Here is a 23507-nt window from a genome sequence, read left to right as displayed (position 1 = left end):
TGTATTCTTACTCTAAGGAGTCACTGCACTTCTTGGTATTCAAAACTGAAAACCGATTAGTGAGTGCCACTGGCTTGGGTGATTCCTGCACTATGTCTTTCTCCTACCTTGCCTGGTGGTCACCCATTTTATCACCACCTGCAGCTTCTATAGCAGCGAGTAACCACCTCATGGAATGTACGTTTGTGGAAACTTTTAGACTCCCAGGCACACTGAATGACTCCAGCCACTCCTCAAATTCTGAAACTTGGAATTTGAGCACAAGCAACTGGGAGCACTTCCTGCATTCAAAAAGAAAGACTTGCACAGGATACATGAAGTGTCCTAGAGTTCCTAAATGGAACATGATGCGCATACACTGGGACAATTTAATAAAACAAACGCTCATCTGTTACCCACAAATCTGCTCCCTCCATGGCTGTGAGGACACTTTTTTGAGTTTCTTTGTGTTCCACATTCAGCTCCTGCTCTGACTCTTTCTTGTTGCTCTGTCTGACTCTCCACCTCGGGTACTCCCATCTTTTATCTTTTATTCTCTTGTGCTGTTTCACCTCAGACTTGCTCTCTTCACTCCCACCTAAGCGCATATTTAATTCAAATTGTTGAAGTACTACACGTTTTAAGCACAGAAGTTAATTTGTATTTAGCTGTTGACAATCTGCATTATGATCTTGTGGCTTCTGTTTTTATCTGCTGAGTATTTTTATAAGGATTTCTCAAATGTGGTTTCTTCTGATTCTTTCCTCTGATTTAGCCTCTGGAAGAGATGGTTTTTAATGGAAAGTACAAGACAAGTGAACAGATTCTGCGTCTGACTAATGAGAGATTTGCTGTTCCTGAAATCCTCTTTCACCCTTCTGACATTGGTATTCAGGAGATGGGAATACCGGAAGCAATAGTTCATTCTGTGCAAAGTTTGCCTGAAGGTGAGTAGCTTCAGAAAAGGAGACCAAGTTTCATCTTATTTTTTCCATATATATTGCTCTAATCCTAATCTATATTCAGGCAACAGCAAAAACCACTTGTGTTTAGATAGTACCTTTAACATAGTAAAAGGCTCTAAGGTGCTTTGCAGGAGTGTTATCAATCAAAACTTGCCACTGAGCCACCTAAGGAGATATTAGGATAGGACCTGGTTAAACAGATAGATTTTAGGGCACTTCTTAGAGGACAGAGAGGCGAAGATGCTTAGGAAGGGAATTCCAGGGTTTGGGACCTTGTCAGCTGAAGGCATAGCCGACAATGGTGAAGTGATGAAAATCGTGGATCAGTAGCAGGTCAGAATTGGAGGAGTATAAGGATCTCAGCATTGTAAGGCCATGAAAGGATTTGAAAACAAGGATGAGATTTTAAAATAGAGGAAAGTCTTTTGATGTGCTCATCCAACAGTATCATAATTTATATTTAAATGTTAATGTACGCTGTCTATACGAATATGTTCAAATCCAACTTTTAAAAATTAAACCTTTTTTTTAAACCAGAGATGCACCCGCATTTCTATAAGAACATCATCCTGACTGGTGGCAACGCACTCTTACCAGGATTCAGAGATCGTGTTTATGCTGATGTCCGATCTCTTACTCCATGTGATTATGATGTCTCTGTTTTGCTGCCTGAAAAGTAAGTTTTCTCGCACAGATAGCATATTTTATAACCTTTAAACTGTATTTTGAATACATTTTATTCCCATTTCTTTCCTTTGCACTTTTTCATACTAGGCATTCTGTATGCCAGTTAATGGATGAACAGTTGACTGTGTCTTCCCACCTTATTTCCTAGCACCATTCTGAGCAGCTGAAGAATGTCCCCAGTATAGAATCGTGTTAGTCTTGTTTATAATTCTCCTTTCTATCCTAATTTAAACAGTTTTTTTAAAAAAAGTAAACTTTAATTATTGTAAATCCTCACCTGTTTTCACTTTAAATTGCTCTACATTGGACAATATGCTGACTTTATTTCCTGGCAGATGTGAATTATCACTGAATTGGGGTTATTACCTCTCAATCATGTTGTTCTGCAGGGAGAATGGGCTGATTATGGATGTAGTTTTAATTCCTATTCAGTATTATGTCAAACTCTACAGTACATGGCAGGCACAAAAATACATGGTGATTTCAAGGCTGTAATTATTTTGTGATTTATTAAGCCTGTTTAAAAGTGTTTGCATACACCAGCTACATGGGTCAGTGTATAAAAGGGCATTAGTGGAAATATCTGTGATGGGATTACTAATGTTCATTTTAGGAATTAGCTGACAACTTTACATTTTTAAACCGAACGCATATGCACACATAGTTGCTTGCCCGATTTGGTGCCTTAGCAATCACCCATTCTGTCTGCACTTTAGTTCCCTTGCTACCTATCTTTCTCTCTGAGGATGCTTTCTTGCAGCTTTGTTCTGATGACTTGAGTGTCTAGAACCAAGGGCATCCCACCATCCAGTAGTACAAGTGGAAAGAATAACACTTATGGAAGTTACTGGAATAACCCTCCTCGCTGCTGCAAGTGAGCACGTTGAAGGAAAGTTAAAGGATCGTTAGGAAATCTGATGTGGAAATAAGGATATGGGTTGGGAAGAGAGGAGAGGGCACAAACGCTTGCTACAGTCACATGAGCTTTGTCGCAGGAAGATGCTTAGTGCCATTACAGCACAAAATCAAATGAATTTGTTCAGTTCTTGACGAAGGGATCCTCCCTTCATGAAATATGCAATTTTCAATTTTCTTATAAATGAGCGTTATGTTTTGCTATGAAACGGTGATCTTTAATGAAGCAGTTACACTAGGTGTTTTTTCTTCCTTGCAGCCCTATCACACATTCATGGGAAGGTGGAAAACTGCTTTCTGAAAGCTCAGATTTCATGGACTTGGTTGTTACCAAAGATGATTATGAAGAAAATGGGCACTGCATCTGTGAAGAGAAGTTTGATGTTTGAAATCAAAAAAACTATTTAAATTAGAAAAATTGATGAGTTTAAAGAAAATCATACTGCAGATTGCGCCAGTGACACGTTTTGAATAGAGAGAAGGGGTATCTTAATGCTGGTTATAAACTATTATAATGAATCAGAATAGCTGCCTTAACAAAGATGTAATCATCTGACTGAATCATTAATGTTGCAGCTTATTCCTGACAGTTTTGTCAAAGGCAATTCTGTAGTTATTTATTTAGAAAACTGAACTGTGAGGAGGAGAACAAGGCCACTGGTGAAGACTTCCTGTTTGCATTTTGTGTAAACAAATCATAATCCTTAAAAAAGACCACGCTTATGATTTCACTGCACAATTAAAGGAGGAAACTTTTCCCTGCATATCTGATTTTTGAAGAATCTTTGAATGTTCATTTTGGCTAACTACTCTTTTGGACTTCCAAATACTATTATAATCGTTTTTTAAAAACGTATGCACTTTTTCAGGTTTAATAAAAACATACAGCATCATTATTGATATATAATGAATATCCTTTAATGTTGCTCTCATTAGATAGAATGTATTTATAAGGACAAGAACATTATCCGTGTAAAAGAATTTATTGTATGTAATTTGGTGTGTCCATTTACTGCAATTTCCTTTACAATTAGAGGCTAACCATTCTTAAGATTCTAAAGTTATTAAGGTTAGACTGGCTTTTTTATCCATTTGTTTTAAAATGTGACAAATTTGCATCTGTGACATGTGAGGTGTGATGTGTCTAAATTTATTATGTATTGTTAGTCTGTAATCTATTAATGGGTAAAACAATGGGAAGTATTCAAAAAAAGATTTGTGATATGGAGTCAGTTTATAACTCGAAGAAGCAATAGCTCTACTCTACTTTCAAAAAACAGCCAAGGATGAATAAAGTGGTAAAAGACAACAAAAAAAACCCAAAAGAAAAAGTATACAAAAATGCAGAAAATATCTCTGGTCCTGGTGAATGGGAAAGATATAAGGAACAGCAAAGGGTGACAAAACAAATTGTAAGCGCTACTAAGAGTATGAAAAGAAACTTGCGCAAGGGATATCAAAATCAACACAATTTTTTACAACTATATTGTTACAATTATGAGGTTTATATTTAGGGTAAAATAAAGGGGGTCATGTGACCTGTTCTGAGGTCTGCCTAACAGTAAGCCTGGGTGGTTTGATTGATAGCGATCAAAGAAAGACTTGGATTGTTTCACTGGGAAGAAGGTGCAAGGTACCTGGAGACAGTGGCAGCAGCCTGTGTTAATAGTGGAGACTGAGGCTCCCAAGGCCCCAGAAACTTGTTGAAAGTATCGGGTTGTAACAGCTGTTCTGTTAGTCATTCGTTTACTTTTAAGATGAAGAGTTGGATTCAAGAATAACTAATCAGCATTTCTACCAGGTTGTGTTTCACATTGCCATAAGGAAGAGGGCAGAGGAAGCAATTTTTGAGATTAGTTTAAAGACTTCCCTATTAATCAAAATAGCAGTTTTTGTGTGGTCAGCAGAGAAGAGGCTGCTTGACTTTGTAAACTACCACAGCCAGATGCGGGGAGGAGATGGTCTCTAGTTGAAGACACGTACTGTAGTGATCTAAGGACTCTGGGAGATTCGCCCTGTTGTGTTCAGAGGGGGAAAAAATTATCAGGACAGGCTTTCCTGCTGGTGCTAGTGGATTCTGAAAACTCTCTGAAAACTAAGGGAATGTCTGGAAGATACTACTGTGAAATGGGGAAATGCAAATCCATTGGAAGGTGGGAGCAACTGTGGGCTGTTTACTATAAGGACTATAATCCCATGGAGTGTGTGATGAGTATAAAAAGAGTTCCTTTCTGTGGTTTAAAGTATAAGTTTCCGACTAAAAGAAAATAGGGTTTAATCAAGTTCTTTTTGTTATTTATTATAGTAAAAGTTTTAAAACCGAAATCTTGTCGTGGCAGCCATTTCAGCTATTAACTGGAAGTTCACATTTCTTAAAATGTTATCAGTCTACGGAGATTGTAACAATATTCTGGAAAAGAGGGTGGTCAGGAGCATTGTCGGCCTCTCAAAAATGATATTGGTGATATTGTCAGTGAAATAGTGGACATGTTGAATAATTATGTTGTATCAGCATTTACATTAGAGAAAGTAGTCAGTATGCCAGACATCCTAAGGAAACTAATATTGACTCAGCAAGAGGAGCTCACCAAATTTAACATAAGCAAAACACCATTAAAAAAAATAATGGCACAAAAGAGTGACATTCCTAGAACCAGATTGTTGCCATCCCGCAGTTTTAAAAGTAGTAGATGAGTACATTGTGGATGCCCTATTACCTTCCAAAGTTCTCTTGATTTAGGAACCATACCTTTAGATTGGAATATTATGCAGGCCACTTGCCTTTTTAAGAAAGGTGAGAAAAGGAAGCTACGCAATTATCGACCAGTTAGCCTAACATCTGTTGTCAAGGAATCACGTGTCTATAATTAAGGATAAGGTGACTGGAAAGCTTTGAAATTTTCAGTTGATTGCAGAGAACCAACATAGATTTGTAAAGACTAGGTAATGCCTAATCAACATGATTGAATTTTTTGAGAAGGTGACTAAAGTATCAATCGGGGTATTATCTGTGGATATTATTTTATCTGGACTTCCAGAAGATGCTTGATAAAGGTGCCTTAAAAGAGCTTGTTAGCTAAAGTTAAAGCCCATGGAATTGGAGGTTTGATCTGGTTAGGAAATTGGCTAAGAGGAGACACAACAGCGATAATGGACAGGTAATCCAATTAGCAGAATGTGTACTCCAAGGATCTGTGTTGGAGCCTCAATTCATTGTATTTATCAACAACTTAAATTAATAGAAAACTATATATACAAATTTGTCAATGACATAAAGATGGGCATAATTCTAATCAGTGTAGACAAACAAAATTATGAAGGAATGTAAATAGATAACATGAATGGGTAAAATTGACAAGTGACTTTCAAACATGAGGTCATCCACCTTGGAGCTAAAAAGGAGGAATGAGATACTTTCTAAACGTCGAAAAACTGTACTCTTCATGTACATCTTGAACTTTATGCCCAAAGGCAGATCCTTATAACGGCAAAGTGCTGTGATTTTCTTTTGCTACAGGTAGGGCAATGAGGCAGAAGGTCCTAGCAGGTTGGAAAACTGCATATGTAACACATTTATTCAGGAAAGCAGAGAGATAAGACAGCCGAAACTATAGGCTAGTTAGCTTAACATTTTCTGTTCGGAAAATATTGGTATCTGTAATTAAGGTGGTAGTAGAAGGACATTTAGAAAATTATAATACAATCAGGCAGAGTCAACATAGTTTTATGAAAGGGAAATTGTTTGACAAAGTTATTAGAGTTGAGGATGTAACATGCAGGCTGGATAAACGGGAACTAGCTGATGTGTATTTAGATTTCTAAAAGGCATTTGATAAGGTGCCACATAAAATGTTACTATACAAGATAGCTCATGGATAGAGGATTGGCTAGCTAACAGGAAATGTGGCCAACTGTAACTAGTGGAATGCCGCAGGAAACAGTGCCGGGATCTCAACTATTTACAATCTCTTGTAATGGCACGGATATAGCCATATTTGCAGATGACACAAATATAGGCAAATTGTGTGGAGGATACAAAAGGCAGGATTTTCCAGTCCCACCACTGCAAGAATTGTCGCAGGCGGACAGAAAACCTGACTGACAAGCAAAAGTTCCGCTGATTTGGACAAGAGGCCACCCAAAGAGTCTGCAAAGGGATATAAATAAGTTATTTGAGTGGTCAAAAGCCTTTATTGCAAAGGAGATGGAATATAAAAGGGATGTCTTGCTACAACTGTACAAGGCATTGGTGAGATTGCACCTAAAGTACTGTACAGTTTTTTCTCTACTTGAGGAATATGTTTGTATTGGAAGTAGTTTAGGGAAAGTTCACTGCTGATAGCTGGGATGAGGTGATTGAGCAGATTAAGCCTAAACAATGAGAAGTTATCTTATTAAAACTTTCTGGGGGTGCTTGACAGGGTAAATGCTGAATGTTTTCCCTCAGGAATCTAGAACGAGGGAGTACAATTTAAAAATATGGTGTGTCCCATTTAAGACAGAGAAGAGGAAATTCTCTGAGGGTAATTCTTTTCCCCAAAGAGCAGTGGAGACATTGAATATATTCAATGCTGAAGTGGATGGATTTTTGATCCACACAAGGGAGTTGAGGGTTATTGGGGGGGGACAGTAGGAAAGTGGAGTTAAGGCCACAATCTGATCAGCCCTGATCGTATTAAATGGCAGAGTAGGCTTGAGGGGCCAAATGGTCTACTCCTCCTACTGTCGAAGGGTCATGAGGACTCGAAACGTCAACTCTTTTCTTCTCCGCTGATGCTGCCAGACCTGCTGAGTTTTTCCAGGTAATTCTGTTTTTGTTTTGGATTTCCAGCATCCGCAGTTTTTTTGTTTTTACCTCCTACTACTTATCTTAAGTTCTTGTTTTCATGCATGTGCAGAACAAAACTTTGGGGAGAAAATTCTCAGAATGGAGCAGTCTATCAGTAAAATCATAGAGTGCTTTTTAATCAGCGGTTTTTAATATTTCAAGGCAATACAAATTTCTGCAAAAGCTTAAGTGACTGATTTGCCCAGAAAGAGCTACAAGGGGCCAATCTCCACTTTCTTTGGTCAGGAAAGCTTACTTGGATGATATGCAGTGGAAAAATCAAGCAGTACATTTAATTTTCCAGACACTTATTTAAAAGATTAATTATCTGTTTCATCCTTCTAGATTTTTGTTAGGAGAAAAGAGGTTGAAGTTGCAAATCATAATTAAATCATTTTGTTATAAAGGGGTAGGTCTTGTTTTACTAAGCTTTCAGTTATTGTTCATACAAATTGGATCTTTTTGACTTTTAGGATAATATGCTCAACTGTGAAAATCAAAGTGAGACTATCTGATTTATTTCTGCATTTGAGAGCTTGCACTGTTTTTAAAAAAGTATTTGGGAATGATTTGCAAAAAACCCTTTCGGGAAACTGACCTTAAAATGCACTTGAGATAAGCTTTTCCTCATTCTCTATTTTAGTCAATCCATGTCAGATGGCTTTTGTCTTCAACTTGCTATATTCCAATTAAGAAATTCATCACAATTAGACCATTACCTTATTTAATAATCAATTAAGCCACAGGGATAAGTTGCCTTCCCCCTCCACCTGATAGAACAATATCTCAGCAAAGAATCAGTGCTATGGCAGACAGACATCTTCTAAATGAACTGATTATTCTTTATGTGGACAATTGATGGTGAGCATGGGTAGGTTATTCATTTCAGATAAATCCTAGACAAATCCAAACTTGGTCTTCACAGAATTCATTCATGACATGTTTGTGACTGACTGTTTGTCCTCCACTGGCTGAAATCACAGACCAGTTATCAAATCCTGGCAATATCCCTGGTCCATATGGTTCAGTAGCCTATGGGGCATTGCATTTAGAGTGACCCATCAGGGAGGTTATATGTTAAATGTACAGGAAATGAACTAAGAATTGCTTTAAATGTATCCTCAACATTTCTTGCATTACAACAGTGACTACACTTCAAAAAGAACTTAGACTGTAAAGTGCTCTGAGACTTCTGTTGGTCATAAACAGTAACTTTTACAAATTGGGGCCAGTAGCGAGACTTAATGATTTAAAGAAAAGCAAATTCCAATTAAACCATGAATATTTATACACAGTGCTTAAGTGTTAGAAAAAGAGCCAGACATGTGCCTAGATATATTTGTTAAGGACATAAAGATGTGCTAAATTATCTTGATCTGCATACAACCATTTTGTCAGCAAAAATCTCAGAAGCCAGGGAGTTAATGGCTGACCTGATATGTCTAGGTGCAACGATTTGTAAGTTGTCAGGGGTTAGAATAAAATGGAGATGATTTTGATTAGAAAGGATTTGAACTCAACATATAATTCAGAAAAAAAACATCCATTAGATGTATACAGTTCCGAGATCAAATGTGAGATATAACTCAGTTTTCCCAGATACAGCTAATCAGTGGGTGAATTTACCCTTCAGTACAGACTACAGAATGAAGGGATGGCACCTCTACACAAAGAAATACCATTCTCCCAAAGGAAGGCAAGGAAACTAGTTCGTCTATCCCAGCTCATAACAATGAGTTGCACAAGTTCTGAAAATATTGCTAACTACAAAATATAGATCATCTATTAACTGGCTAATATGTTAATGGATCAGCTAAAACTGAATTAATCTGACCTATTTATATAATCCCATGTTGATTTGAACTGCAATTTTTTAAATTAAGCATTAATTTTGAAGTCATAATTAATGACTAAACATAAAAGCTGGTAAGTTAACACTATATACAAATACTTGCATACTTGGCATTCAAGTTATGCTAACTAATGCTATAGTTAATAAGTAATTGGTAGTTCATGACTCTTGTTAATAATTGCCTGACACGGTTAGTTCATTCACTTAGTAGCGTATGCCGACTCTGATGGGAGGTTGATATTGTAAATGCTAATACAAGCCAAATTGATGGATGCAAGACAGTTTGGCAATCCAGTTAGACTGGGTGATAACTCAGTGTCAATATCTGCCTGAGGTTAAAGTGAAGGGTTAATTTGGTGCCCTCAAAGCCAAGGTATTAATCCCAGGTTTCCTCCACCAGCAACGTTCATATTTTTTCATAATATGGTCACTTGCTTTAGAAAAATAATGATGCTGACAATTTTTATATTTTGAAGGCTGTGTTTTCATGCTGGGCTGGTTTGAGGATTTTGCCCTAGAGTTTTCCTTAAATTTACAAATCAAAAATAAATCACTGTTTTAATGTTTTTATGCACTTATTTAGTAGAAGTGTTTAATATCTGATTTTTCAAAATAATGTAGCATTAGACCTATTTTGTAATGGAGTTAAGGTGCTAAGATTAGTTGCCACTAGGGTGCATTCATTTCCATACACATTTCTACTTTCCATCCATCAGCTGCTTTTTTGCTTTCAGATTTTCTATTCTCTTCCAGTCTGTAGCTTCTCATCAGTTGTCTTCACAGCAAGTTGAATGGCTGAAAAAAAAGCAGAGTGACCTAACATTGAGAAGTCACAGCTTCTCCTAATTTCCTATTAACTTAAATGGAAGCCCTTGAGATTTGGCTGTTTTAGCCATTTCTCTAGGGGCTCTGATCTCTAGCCTGAGAACATGCATAGAAATTCCAGGCACACATGACATTTTAAAAATCACTTTATGGCCAAAGTAATCTAAATGTTCTTACTCCTAACTTAAAGGTTTGCATATGAATAGGAGATATCTTGCAGAGAATAATTATCTCCAATCAGCCTTAGATCTGGGAACAGAAACGTAGGTTGTTTAGCCCATGGAGCCAACCCTGCCTTTTTGTTACCCCATTTCCAAGTAATTGTTAACCTCCCTTTCTAACACCAATTTATTCTACATTTCACATCCTTTCTTCTGCTGAGTTCTAGCTGTCACTACCTAATTTGGACAACTTGATCAAGCTTCTATCTGCAAAGGCTAAAAGAGAATGAGTTTTTCTAAGTTTAAATTTGTAAAGTAGACATGAGAACATGTATAAGTGCCTATAGCTCTACATAACCAAATTTAACAGAAATGATGGATTAAGTGCAAAGTTATCCATCAATATTCATAGTCTAGGATCTTTGTTTAGTGCCTCTTCCTAAAGCTGGCATAAAATAGCCAACTACAGGGCCATTTGTTGAGTAATAAAAACAGAAAATGCTGGAAAATCTCAGTAAATCTGACAGCATTGTGGAGGGAAACAGAGTTAATGTTTTGAGTCCGTATGACTTCTTCAGATTATTCTATTAATTTTTAAAGCCAGGTTGATATATTAAGCTTCACTGTCTCTTCCATTGGTTAAGATACTTTCAGAAAACTTAGTGCCACAGAAACTTTTTCCCCATCAGAAGTAAATACAAACGTCTGGTGATTCAGTGCAATTTCTACAGACCAAGATTTTTTTTAAAGCATTTATTGCTCAATGTTTATTATATCCATGTCATGTATAGTTTGATTGCAATAAATGTATTAAATACTGGCTACAAAAGTTTGCTACATTTTCCAGAGTGTTTTTACTTCATTTTAGAGACTAGGTTTAATGAACAATAATACAAAAATACTGATGGTTGTAGATTGCATTTTATGGCTGAAACATTGTATTTAAACATTTTTAATAGAAACCAAAGTGCATAGAAGTAGAATATGCACCTTTTTAAAATAATGATTCAATAAATTTGCAAGTTTTCTTTTTTTAAAAAAAAGCTTGGCATTGATTGTTCTTCAGCTTAAGTAGAATATTGGGTGCTGACAGTAAGGCAACTTAAAGTATAGGTGTCAGTGAAATGATTCTCATTATAAACAAGTGCTATAGATAGCAACTTTCTGGCTAATTGTCTGCAGCAATGAACGCACATCTTCTTCCAGTTTTATTAACTTTTGTGCTTTTTCCTCCAAAGCTTTCTGGTTGTCGTCATAATTTCTTTCTAGTTCTGTAGAAAACACAACGTTAGCTTGCAATTCCTGAGCAATTAGATTCAAATACAGCTTTTAGATTAGTCTTGTCATTCTTGCTTTACAATGTTTTGTATCAATTAGTTTAATTATGAAGAGAATAAAGATGTTCTAATACAGTTGCTGCTGCTGCTCCCATTCGTGATTTAAGTTCAAAAGGCACAGTTTTCCGCTTGTTTTCTTTTGCTTCTGCATTTAGATTCTAACTTAAGGTGGTAAATTCCTGCAGTGTACCTTTTAGATGGTACACACTGCTAACACTATCCAGCAGTGGGAGTAAATGTCTAAGGTGGTGCTGGGGTGCCAATCAAGTGGGCTGCATTGTCCTGGATGGTGTCAAGCTTCTTGTGTTGTTGGAGCTGCACTCATCCAGGCAAGTGGAGAGTATTCCATCACACCCCTGACTTGGGCCTTGTATATGGTGGACAGGCTTTGGGAGCCAGGAAATGAGTTAAGTCCCTGCAAGATTCTTAACCACTTACCTACCGTTGTAGTCACAGCATTTATATGACTGGTCCAGTTCATTTTCTGGTGAAATGGTAACCCCCCCCAATCCAGAGGATGTTAACAGTGGGGAATTCAATGATGGCAATGCCATTGAATGTCAAGGGTGGGGGGATAGATTGTCCCTTGTTGGACACGGTCATTGCCTGGTACTTGTATGGCACAAACGTTACTTGCCACATTGTTCCAGGAATTAATGTTATCCAGGCCTTGTTGCATATGGACATGGTCTGCTTCTGTATCAGTTGTCAGGAATGGTGAACATTTTACAATCAGCAGCAAAAATTCCTCACCTCTGACCTTCAGAAGGAGGGAAGATAAAGTAGCTGAAGATGTTTGGCCCAGCAGTGATGTCCTGGGGCTGAGATGATTGACTTCCAACAGCCACAATCATCCTTTGTGCTAGGTATGACTCCAGCCAATGGAGAGTTTTCCCTCTGATTCCCATTGACTCCAGGTTTGCTAGGGCTCCTTGATGCCTCACTTGGTCAAATGCTGCCTTGATACCAAGGGCAGTCACTCACCTTGCCTCTGGAATTCAGCTCTTTTGTCCATGTTTGGACAAAGGCTGCAGTGAGGTCAGGAGCTGAGTGATCCTGGTGGAACCTAAACTGAGCATCAGTAAGCAGGTTATTGCTGAGCAAGTGCTGCTTGATAGTCATCAATGACCTCTTCCATCATGTTGCTGATGATCAAGAGTAGACTGATGGGGTGCTAAAGGTTTGCCCTGCTTTAGTGGACAGACATACCTTGGCAATTTTCCAAATTGTCAGGTGGATGTCAGTGTTGTAGCTGTACTGGAACAGCTTGGTTAAGGGTACAGCTAGTTCTGGAATGTTATCATGGTCCATAGCCTTTGCAGAATCCTGTGCCTTCAACTACTTCGATATTGTGGAGTGAATCAAATTGGCTGAAGACTGGCATCTGTGATGCTGGGGACCGCAGGAGGAGGCAGCGATGGATCATCAACTCAGCACTTCTACCTGCCTGAAGATGGTTGCAAATGCTTCAGCCTGGTCTTTTGTACTGATGTGCTGGGTCCCAATCATTGAGAATGGGGATATATCTGTGGAGCCGCCACCTCTAGTTAGTTACTTGTCCACCACCATTCATGACTGGATGTGGCAGGAATGCAGAACTTAGATTTGATCGGTTTGTTTGTGGATCACTTAGCTCTGTCTACTGCATGATTTTTAAAAAATCGTCCATGGAATGTGGACATCGCTTTAAAGAGTCAACTACATTGCTGTTGGTCTGGAGTCACACGTAGGCCAGACCAGTAAAGGATGGCAGATTTCCTTCACGAAATGACATTAGTGAACCATATGTGTTTTTACAACAATCGACAACAGTTTCATAGTTATTATGTGAAACCCACATTCCGTGATTATGTGATAATGATTATAAAAAAAACTTTTAATTTCAGATTTTTATTGAATTCCAATTCCACCATCTGCTGTGGTGGGATTCAAATCCCCAGAGCATTACCTTGGGGTCTGGAATACTGGTCTAGTGATATCACTATGCCTGCCTTTCCCCACCCCACACTGCTTCGCCTGATTGGCATGCAAGTAGTCCTGTGTTGTAGCTTCACCAGGTTGACACCTCAGTTTTAGGTATGCATGGGTACTGGTCCTGGCATGCCCTCTTGCACTCTTCATTGAACCAGGGTGGGGGGTACACCAGGCCATAAGGTTACAAATTGTGGTTGTATACAATTCTGATGGCCCACAACACATCATAGATGCCCAGTTCTGAGTTGCTAGATCTGTTTGAAATCTATCCCATTCAGCACAATGGTAATGCTACAAAGCACAATGGAGGGTATCTCAATGTGACAGATATATTGATGAGTACAAGGTCAAGTAAGTTTTCACCACCTGCCATAGCTCAGTCAGTAGTGGTGCTACCGAGTCATTCTTGATGGTGGACACTGAAGCCCCAATCCAGAGTACATTCTGTGCCTTTGCCATGAACAGTGCTTCATCCAAGTGGTGTTCAACATGGCGGAGTACTGATTCATCAGCTGAGGGGAGGGCGTCAATAGGAGGTAATCAGCAGGAGGTTTCCTTGAACATGTTTGACTTAATGCAATGGGATTTCATAGGGTCTGGAGTCAATGTTGAGGACTCCAAGGGCAACTCCTTCCTGACTGTATAACACTGTGCCGGTGGCACAGGGCATATCCAGGGATGGTATTTGAGGCTGTCTGTAAGGTACGATTCTATGAATATGAATACGTCAAGTTGTTGCTTGACTAACCTGTAGATATAAAATTCTAACCCTGCATGTTAACGGTGACTAAAATACTATCTTCTAAATCTCGTGCTTTTTAATTCAAACATTTTAAGAATTGTGAACTCAAGTAACTTTTGTGCTACTCCTGCCAGAAATAAACAGTGTTATATTTCTAAATGTAAGGATGTTGAACAGCTGAACTGAATTGCATCTTGTTTTGTATTTGAATTAGTTTACAGTACATCTGACTTCAGGGATTTTGAGTAATAAGAAGTTAAATTTAAGCCATAAATATTTCTGTAAGCAGCCCTTTGGTTTAGCATTTTTATTATTGTCCTACCCTTTGTAACACATGGTGATAACATGATTCATTGTGTAATACTTACTCTTTAATAACTCAAGTTTCCGACTGGCATCTGATAATAATGATTCGGCTTCGATCTGCAATAACTTTGCTTTCTTTCGAGCATCAGAAGCTGCATCAGATTTTTTTACAATGGCGTCTTCTACAATAGTGTACTTTTCTTTAAGGACGGTATCGAGAACCTGGATTTTTTAAAAACTTGTAACGATTAACAGCTCACAATGAATGGGCAGTACACGATGAGATGACCCAGTTTACTATAGTAACATAACTGATTTAGTGATTAAATTCACATAGGATTAACAGCACAGAAATATGCCATTTGGCTAAATTGGTCTATGCTGGCATCTATGTTCCATGAATCTCCTCCTGCCTTATTTCATCTATGACCACCAGAAAAATGAAATTCCGTGTTAGCACAGCAACATGAGCAAACTCGGATGTTGAACTTCTGCAGAGGATAGGAGAACAAAAAAAGAAATTTTGGATAAGACAGTCACTGACAGCCCGAGGAACTTAAATGAAAATACAATGGCAGGTCTGAATAAACTTCATACGAGGGAGCACAGATAGGTCAGTATAATGACTACATCCTTTTCCCTGTCTTAGGGGAAGATTAAAAATGGGACTAGTGGAAAGTACCTGACAGAACTAATTTTTTAAAAAAGGACCACTGGGGAAGACAGAAAATTAAAGGATAGGGAGCTTACTATTTGTTTTGTAAAGTATTAGAAGGCTTCCCGAAAGAGGGGACAATAAAAGAAAAGGTACTCTCATTTATATAACTCCATTCATAATCTTTGGATGTCCCAAAGAACTCTACTGCCAATTGAGTGCTTTTCTAAAATGCAGTCACTGTTTTAATGTAAAGAAACTGCCAATTCTCTCACAGCAAGGTCCCACAAAGAGTAGCTACATGACCAGAAAATCTGCTTTAATGATGTTAGTTGAAGAGAACTCACGTGCTTCTCTTTGAAAAGAGCATGAAATCTTTCATGTCCACCAGCAAGGCAGACAAAGCTGAATTTAATACCTCATTTGAAAGACTGCACGTTCAACAGTGCAGCATTCCCCTCAATACTGTACTGGAGAATCAATCTAGATTTTGCACTGAAGTCAAGGGCTGGACTTGAATTTTCATTCTTGTGACTCAGAGGCGAGGGTTGCTGTCACCAAACCAGTAACAATGTTCAGATGCTGGAGATAATGAAGAAAATATTAACTAAATTGACACCTAGCCTAAGACATCTGAGGCGAGGCGATCAGAAGAGACCGAAGAACTTGGGAGTTCTTACCCTCAAGAGGAAAATGCTCTAGAGGGAAATTATTCAACTTTAAAAATGGGAGAAGGTAAACTGAATGCTAAATTTACTCCAAAATGATTGAAAATGCCTACCTGTTTGGCCTCATCTGCAGCTTGCTTTATTTTATCTGCAGTGTCCCCAATGTTTTCAGCAGTGATTGTGTTGCCCGCAGTCTTCTGTTTTAGTTCATCAATATCCTTTTCAATCTGTGCTAAGCGTTCAGTAGCATTGTTGAGGCTTTGTTCTGATGCTACTGTCTCCGATTCAATCTAAAATATATTTTAAAAAGCAAAGATTTATACTGAAGTAGAATAGGTAAACAAAACAGTTCAATTTATAGTCAACAACTTGCAAGTTAACAGTTCAACACAAGGGAGACACTCATTTCATTTAGACTATACTTTAGAACAAAATCTTTACTCATCCCGTTTTGAAATAGAAATTGTACTGATTTGCCAATTAGATGTCCTAATTTTCTCACTCGTTGAAATACTTGAATGGAATGTTTTAAAGAGAGGACATTATTGGTGGTGTAAAATTACAGTATGGACCATGGTCACTTCTTCAGTGCTATATATTCATTTTAATTAGCAAATTACAACTACAGCGAAACTGGAGATCTTAAATATTGAAGAAATTTCAGCTCTGAATTTTAGTCATCTGCATGTTCAAATAGAGAATGAAAAGAACAATGTTATCAAGAAAATTAGAATGGTTAAAGATGTGAGAAATTTAGTAACATTCAGGTAAATACTGAAAGAATCTAGATTTGAGTCTGGGTATAGACTATCAGCATTATTAACTGATCACAAAGCTTCTGATGACAGCACCTTCCAAGCCTGTGATCATTGCCACCTTATAGGACAAGTGCAGATGTAAGGGAACACCACCTGCAAGTTCCCTTCCAAGCCACACGCACCATCCTGACTTGGAAACATATCGCCATTCCTTCACTGTCGCTGCGTCAAAATCCTGAACCTCCCTTTCTAACAGCATTGTGGGTTTACTTACACCACATGGACTGCAGCAGTTCAAGAAAGTGTCCCATCATTACCTTCTCAAGCACAATTAGGGATGGCAATAAACGCTGGCCTAGCCAAAGACCCCATTCCATGAAAGAATAAGTAAATAATCAATCTTCCTTTCTTTGACCAGCCTAAATGGTACAAAATTATGCCCAGCTGCAATTTCTCATATACTCAAAATTGTATGGCATTGAAAGCAGTAAATTAAATTTTCAATATATCTCTACACACGGGCTTTTCAATTCTGTAATGGTTAGATTAAGGCTGCTACTTTCTTCACTGTCAGTTGCATTTGCTTTACGTTTCTCTTAGATAACGTTTAAACAAACAGGTATCTGTTGACAAGCATGGCTGGATTACTGAAATAGACAAAGACATACGCTAAAACCAAGAATGAGAGAGAGATAAAGGCCACTTTAACGCAACAGATTACCCTGTGTATTCTCTGTCAAACAAATATGCACTTAGGAGTCTGTAATAGTTAACTGTGCTCTAGTTCTTTGATCTAATCACAGAGCTGCACTGACTTAGACTGAGCATGGACTATTTTGTTGATATAAGTGGCGATACAGCTGTAGGCAATGGGTGAAATGCTGGCATTTTATCAGGAAACATAAGCCTGCACAGAGCAGTTCAAAGCTGCTCCTCATATTACATTAGCACCCTAATGCTTCAGTGCTCTGGGGTCAGCTCTAAATTCACAAGTATCAGATGAAGGCATCTGGGCTGTTTGACAACTACAAATGAATTTTGTCAAACACTAAATGCAATTTTGGAACAGACCCTGAGCAGAAAATAAGCAAAATTGTTTCAAGTTTCTAATGTGTAACCATCTTTGAAACATTGCTAACTGATAAAAATTTTAGCCAGCTACTTATTGAAAGATAGGTTCCCAAATTCTTCCAGTGGCTTGTGGGTAAATGCAATGCCTTGTTTGGTGCTGTACAGACCATGAAAATCTCAGGTTCCTCGTCTGTATCAAGTTACTTTGTTTACCTGCAGCAATGCAGGTACCTTCAACATGTGCACTGTAAAAGGGTCCTAACCCTGATCCACTCTGTCCTGTAATCTTGCTATGAAGTGTGAACAGAGAAACATCAGCTGAGGTCTGGCTCTGCTGTGACACCCACCATATTCAAACAGCTCAGGATGTTCACTTAAGCTCATGCCAGAAGCATGGCAATCCAAGTTCAAGTACCGGAATCTGTATGAGTCAATTAAACAGTATGACAGTAATATTCAGACTTTTGGCTGGGGGCGGGGGGCTATAGATTAGCACCAATATCTTCAAGGGAAAAGAATAATTTTAATTTTACAGCAGGTTAAAGCTAACATCAAGAAAGAAACAAGCAAACAAATGGAGCATATGTGAAGCCAAAATTATCATGAGTGTCTGCCTGGTCTAGAAAATTAGTTATATTATCGTTACGCAGAGGCAAATGAAAGAATGAATATTCATAAACTGACTGGGTCATAAACTGACTGTGGTCCCAGTGCTAATATAGTTAAGAAGATGGGTGGATATTGAGGACTGTAATAGAACTGAGATTTAACTGACTGGGTTAAGGACATCTGAACCCCCACTATTCTAACATTCTTTGCAAGTGAAGTATTTGTATATTGTATTAACTAGTGACATACTGAGGTCAGTAGGTCTTGTGTCCCCTCAATGTCTTCGTTAGCTTGTTTGATGGCTTTTGCTGCTGCATTCTGTGCCTTTTCCGCTTCATCTAAGGCCTCCTTTACACGATCAGCTGCGTCTTTAACTTCTGTTGCAAGTATTCTGTAACACAGAAGTAGTTATGTTAAAAAGATCAGCCTCCGCTGCAATATTTATAATTTAATTGTAGCAGATTAAGTCCAGGTGCTTTGAATTTGATTAAAATAGGGAGCTTCACACATCATGCCAGAATACTGTGTCAAATATTAATTGTTGGTGACAACAACTAGAGTCTGGGTGGAATGTAAAAATTAATGAAAGATTAATGATTAAGTAATCATTCTAAATTTAAGAAATCTTGCAATACTTATTAAACTATTATGGCTAACATATGCTACTAAAATTAGAGGACAAGTTGTTGAACTCAAATAATGAACTAGTAGAAAATAATTTAACTAAAATTGTACCTGTAGCTGGTAGTTTAAACAAGAACAGATTGTGTGACACACCTGGATTTCCTGGCCTCATCCAATAGCGCTTCAGCTCGCTCAATGTCTGCTGCACTCTGGTTTAGGATTATTTCTACATCTGACAGACTCTCTACCCGGGTTCGAATATCATTGGTCAGATCCTGAAGTTGCTGAGGAGTGGTTGGCATTTCCAACTTCAATACTTCATTAGCAACTGCCTCAATACTCTCCAGATCAGCACCATCCTCTGCAGCAGGAGAATAACAAGGCTGTTGTGTTTTTGGGTCAAGTAATTATTGGATAAGAGTAAAATGAAATGCAGAATACAGCCATGATAACCTAAAACATAATCAATTTAGAAGCCTAATTTTCACACAAGTATCGTTTTTAAGGTAAACATTAATTGATATCAATGAGCAAAGACCAGAACACTGTCTTGCCTGGTCCTTATGAGCAATTAGCACCAGATTTACATGATCAAATAGAATGTGTTTGTGAAGCTGGACGAGAATTTTTACACTGAATAAAAGCCTGCATTACTGAAATGATCGCACTTAAAACAAGGAAGCTGCAGCTAGTGTTCTTGGTAAAAATCTAAATTAAACCAGTTTCATTACTCCACCTTTAGGTCTGCATTTCTCTCTATTTTGGAGAAGATATTCCAAATAGATCAATTGTCTAAGTAGATAAAAACAAAAAAAACTGTGGATGCTGGAAATCCTAAACAAAAACAGAATTACCTGGAAAAACTCAGCAGGTCTGGCAGCAGCAGCGGAGAAGGAAAGAGTTGACGTTTCGAGTCCTCATGACCCTTCAACAGAACTGAGTGAATATTAGGAGAGGGGTGAAATATAAGCTGGTTTAAGGTTGGGGGGGTGGGGGCGGTGGTGTGGTTGTAGGGACAAGCAAGCAGTGATAGGAGCAGATAATCAAAAGATGTCACAGACAAAGGAACAAAGAGGTGTTGAAGGTGGTGATATTATCTAAACGAATGTGCTAATTAAGAATGGATGGCAGGCCACCCCACGCTCACTAGAGTTGTAGCTGTTATAAAAACAAAAAACTGCGGATGCTGGAAATCAAAACAAAAACAGAATTACCTGGAAAAACTCAGCAGGTCTGGCAGCATCAGCGGAGAAGAAAAGAGTTGACGTTTCGAGTCCTCATGACCCTTCGACAGAACTGTTGAAGGGTCATGAGGACTCGAAACGTCAACTCTTTCCTTCTCTGCTGATGCTGCCAGAGTTGTTGCTGTACCTTGAGTGCCCTGCCATCCATTCCTAATTAGCACAATTCGTTTAGATAATATCACCACCTTCAACACCTCTTTGTTCCTTTGTCTGTGACATCTTTTGATTATCTGCTCCTATCACTTGTCTCTACAATCACATCCCCCACCCCACCCCCTAATATTCACTCAGTTCTGTTGAAGGGTCATGAGGACTTGAAACGTCAACTCTTTTCTTCTCCGCCAATTGTCTAAGTAGTGCCTTTATGACAAGAAACAGGATCACTGTCTTGACTTTGCTTCTAAAATGTAGAACATGATGTGTGGTAAGTTTCTAACTTTCAAAAGTAGCACCAGAATAGAAAGCCTCTCTCCTGCTCTGAAAGGGTCTCTATTGCCAATGGCACTGCAGTCATTTTAACTTGTTCAAAAGCACTGCTTTCAGTTTGAAGCATCTATAATTAGAATGAAAATCCCCCTCAGCCTGACAAGATTCGTTATGAATTGGAGAAAATATCTTGTATTGAAATAACTCATTATGTTCAATATTATCATACAGATTGACCAATTGGAGGGTTATTAGAATACATTGTTGGTTATCAGATCATTTTTTATAGCACTAAACCAATATAAATAGAAATAATACTAGCCTATACAAATAATTAGGCTGCAGTTAGAATATTATGTCCCATTTTATGTATCCTTTAGAAAAAAATGTTACTGCTATGGGGAGTAGAGGAGAGATTTACTAGGACACTACCAAAGATGAATGGCTTTAATTATGAGGAATGCTTTAAAAAAAAACTTGAGCCCTTTTTGTTAGAACAGACAAGTTAGCAAAGAATTCTGTAAAGTGGTCTTCAAAATTATGAGGGTTTTGATAAGGTGTCATGGAGATATAAATGTCTGTAATGTTATAGGAAATTATTTTTAAAATGGAATTGTAGTGGTGTCTGTGTTTGACTGTGTGTGTCTTAAATGGATTAAAGCCAGCTAGTCTGGGTGCTCTAATGTATAGTAGTTTGAGATGTTAATTGGGTAAACAGTAAGGAGGATAGAAGGTAAAATGTAAATTTGCATTTGTTGAATAAAGCATTCAAGAGTGGGAGTAAAATCTTGCACCTAGCAATGTTTATTTTTTCAGCTAATAAAATTGGTGGAATGAAAGGATATTATTGTTAGGAGATGCAAATTAAAAATCCAGTAATACAATGGAAAATTTACATTAAAAAAAGCTAGATATAAACAGAAAAGACTCCAAGTCAGAGGCATTAAGATCTAACCAGCCTATAAGCCTACAACTGTGTCTGCAGGGGAACCTTATTTTGAATTTGTATGATCAAATGTGCTGTATGTGGTCTGTTTAAAGTCTATAGGCAGAATTTTGACCTTGGTGGGGGTGCTCAGCAGCAGGGGGCTGGGGTGGTCGGGAAGCCGACTGGAGCCTTTGATCGCCAGTGGACCATGATTTCACGCTGGAGGGCCAATTAAGGCCCACCCAATGTTAATGGCAGCACTGAGCACTGCCTGTGTGGTGTTTGGGGGGGTGGGGGCAGTGGGGAAAGAGGGCAAGCAGTCTGAAACGCTAGTGGGTGCTTCATAATCTCCCTGAGATACAGAGCTGCCTCAGAGAGATGAAGAGGTATAAAGAAAAATTTAAAAAAAAAATTTTATAAATATATCCCCTCATGTGACTGTCACATGAGCAGGGACATGTTATTAAATAAAATAACTTAATTGCTTTTGGAAACCATTTCCAAAAATAGGCAAAGGCCTTTAGGCTGGACAGGCTGTGAAAATTTTAATTTAATCGATTACTTAATGGCCTGAACAAGCCTTTTAATTGTCAGCGGGTGCACTGTCAACTCCAGCGCACACCCGCTGACCAAACTATCATGCGACTGCGCGTTGACATCGGCACACTTGGCTGACATCAACACGTCATTTCACGCTCGAGCGGGTCAGGCACACACCCACTGCTGAGCAAAAATTTCTACCCTATGGGTTACTGTTGCCTTGAAGATTTACCTGGGGGTGATTACTTTGGGGATTTATTTAAAAGTTATTATGGTAGTAACTTGTAGACATGTGTATGAGTCTTAATTTGTTGTTAAATTAATAAATGTTAAACTTAGTTTTATATAAAAATCCTCTTGAGGCTTGGTGGTCTTATGCCTGAATTCAAAGCTGCATCTCAAACATATTAAATGAAAATATAGGTTATGATAGTTGTTCAAGTTTCCCTCTGGGATTTAAACAGCTCCGCCTTTATCAACTGCTGTGTCATAACAAGCTTAAAGGAAAAACTTTGACTTACAATGGTACTACCAAGATAGAAAGCCCCTCTCTCTCCTGCCCTGACAGAGCCTCCCCTCGACTGGCAATGGCACTGTAGTGATTTGAACTTGTTCAAAATCATTGCTTTTAGTTTGAAGCATTTGCCATTGGTGAGCCAGTAAATAGTGGCTATGAATTTAAGATCATCACCAAAAAAAAAGGAAAGGTTATTTTTAAAGCAAAGGATAATTAATACTTGGACTATCCTATCAGGAAAGTGGGATTTTTAAAAAATGTTTTAAAATGGAAATGACAAGAGAATGGGACTTAAGAAATAGGAACAGGATTCTATCCACTATGTTCTTATCAAAGGTTATCAGGATTAGATGGGAATGTGGAAATCGAAACACGAGACGATCAGCCATTATCTTATTGAATGGCAGAGCAAGCTCGAGGGGCCAAATGGTCTACTCCAGTTCCTCCTTCTTATATCCTTTGCAAGAGCTGGCACAGGTATAAGAAAATCCTGATCAATAAATTACTGAGTAAACTTGGCTACATGCCACCCTTTGGGCAGCTTGTCTTGAGAGCAGTACTTTTCACTCCAGGGACTACAAACAGCAAGTAAATCAAATATTCAATGTCTATTTATCAACAGCAATGCTGAATTCCATTGCACCCATATACGCAGTAAGGATCTAGCCCACAAAACAAGCCACACTGGTCCAGCTCCAAATGTTAATTGTTAGTACTCAGTTTGGAATGGTCCACATGTATTTAATGCTGAAGTTTGTTTGACAAGGGCATGGGAAGACAGATTTGTTATTCCTCCTTAATTGGACAAGTACCACTGATTCAATCAATCTATATTTCATCAGCTCAAATTGTTGGAACTTTTTGTTACAACCTTCCTTTAGATGCTTTCAGAACGT

The 23507-nt window shown here is 38.2% G+C and overlaps 2 protein-coding genes across 3 annotated transcripts in view; one reads left to right on the top strand and one right to left on the bottom strand.

Moving 5' to 3' along the window:
* Positions 1–3671, top strand: part of actr6 (actin related protein 6) — a 45063-nt gene extending 41392 nt beyond the window's left edge. The window contains exons 9-11 of the mRNA XM_041203630.1: positions 755–926; positions 1482–1620; positions 2806–3671. Of these exons, the coding sequence (XP_041059564.1) occupies positions 755–926; positions 1482–1620; positions 2806–2935 (441 nt within the window). The 3' untranslated portion in view covers positions 2936–3671. The remainder of the gene's footprint in view (positions 1–754; positions 927–1481; positions 1621–2805) is intronic.
* A 7279-nt stretch (positions 3672–10950) lies between these two features.
* lamb1a (laminin, beta 1a) overlaps positions 10951–23507 on the bottom strand; it is a 91349-nt gene continuing 78792 nt past the window's right edge. For both annotated transcript variants that reach the window (XM_041203628.1, XM_041203629.1), the window contains 5 exons: positions 19110–19317; positions 18582–18723; positions 16008–16184; positions 14634–14793; positions 10951–11483 (listed from right to left, as the gene is read on the bottom strand). In XM_041203628.1, the coding sequence (XP_041059562.1) occupies positions 11347–11483; positions 14634–14793; positions 16008–16184; positions 18582–18723; positions 19110–19317 (824 nt within the window). In that variant the 3' untranslated portion in view covers positions 10951–11346. The remainder of the gene's footprint in view (positions 11484–14633; positions 14794–16007; positions 16185–18581; positions 18724–19109; positions 19318–23507) is intronic.

The sequence above is a fragment of the Carcharodon carcharias genome, chromosome 13 (assembly GCF_017639515.1).
Source record: "Carcharodon carcharias isolate sCarCar2 chromosome 13, sCarCar2.pri, whole genome shotgun sequence".
In the NCBI taxonomy this organism is placed as follows: domain Eukaryota; kingdom Metazoa; phylum Chordata; class Chondrichthyes; order Lamniformes; family Lamnidae; genus Carcharodon; species Carcharodon carcharias.
Note: the sequence above shows the minus strand (reverse complement) of the source record. Positions and strands in the feature narration are given on the sequence as shown.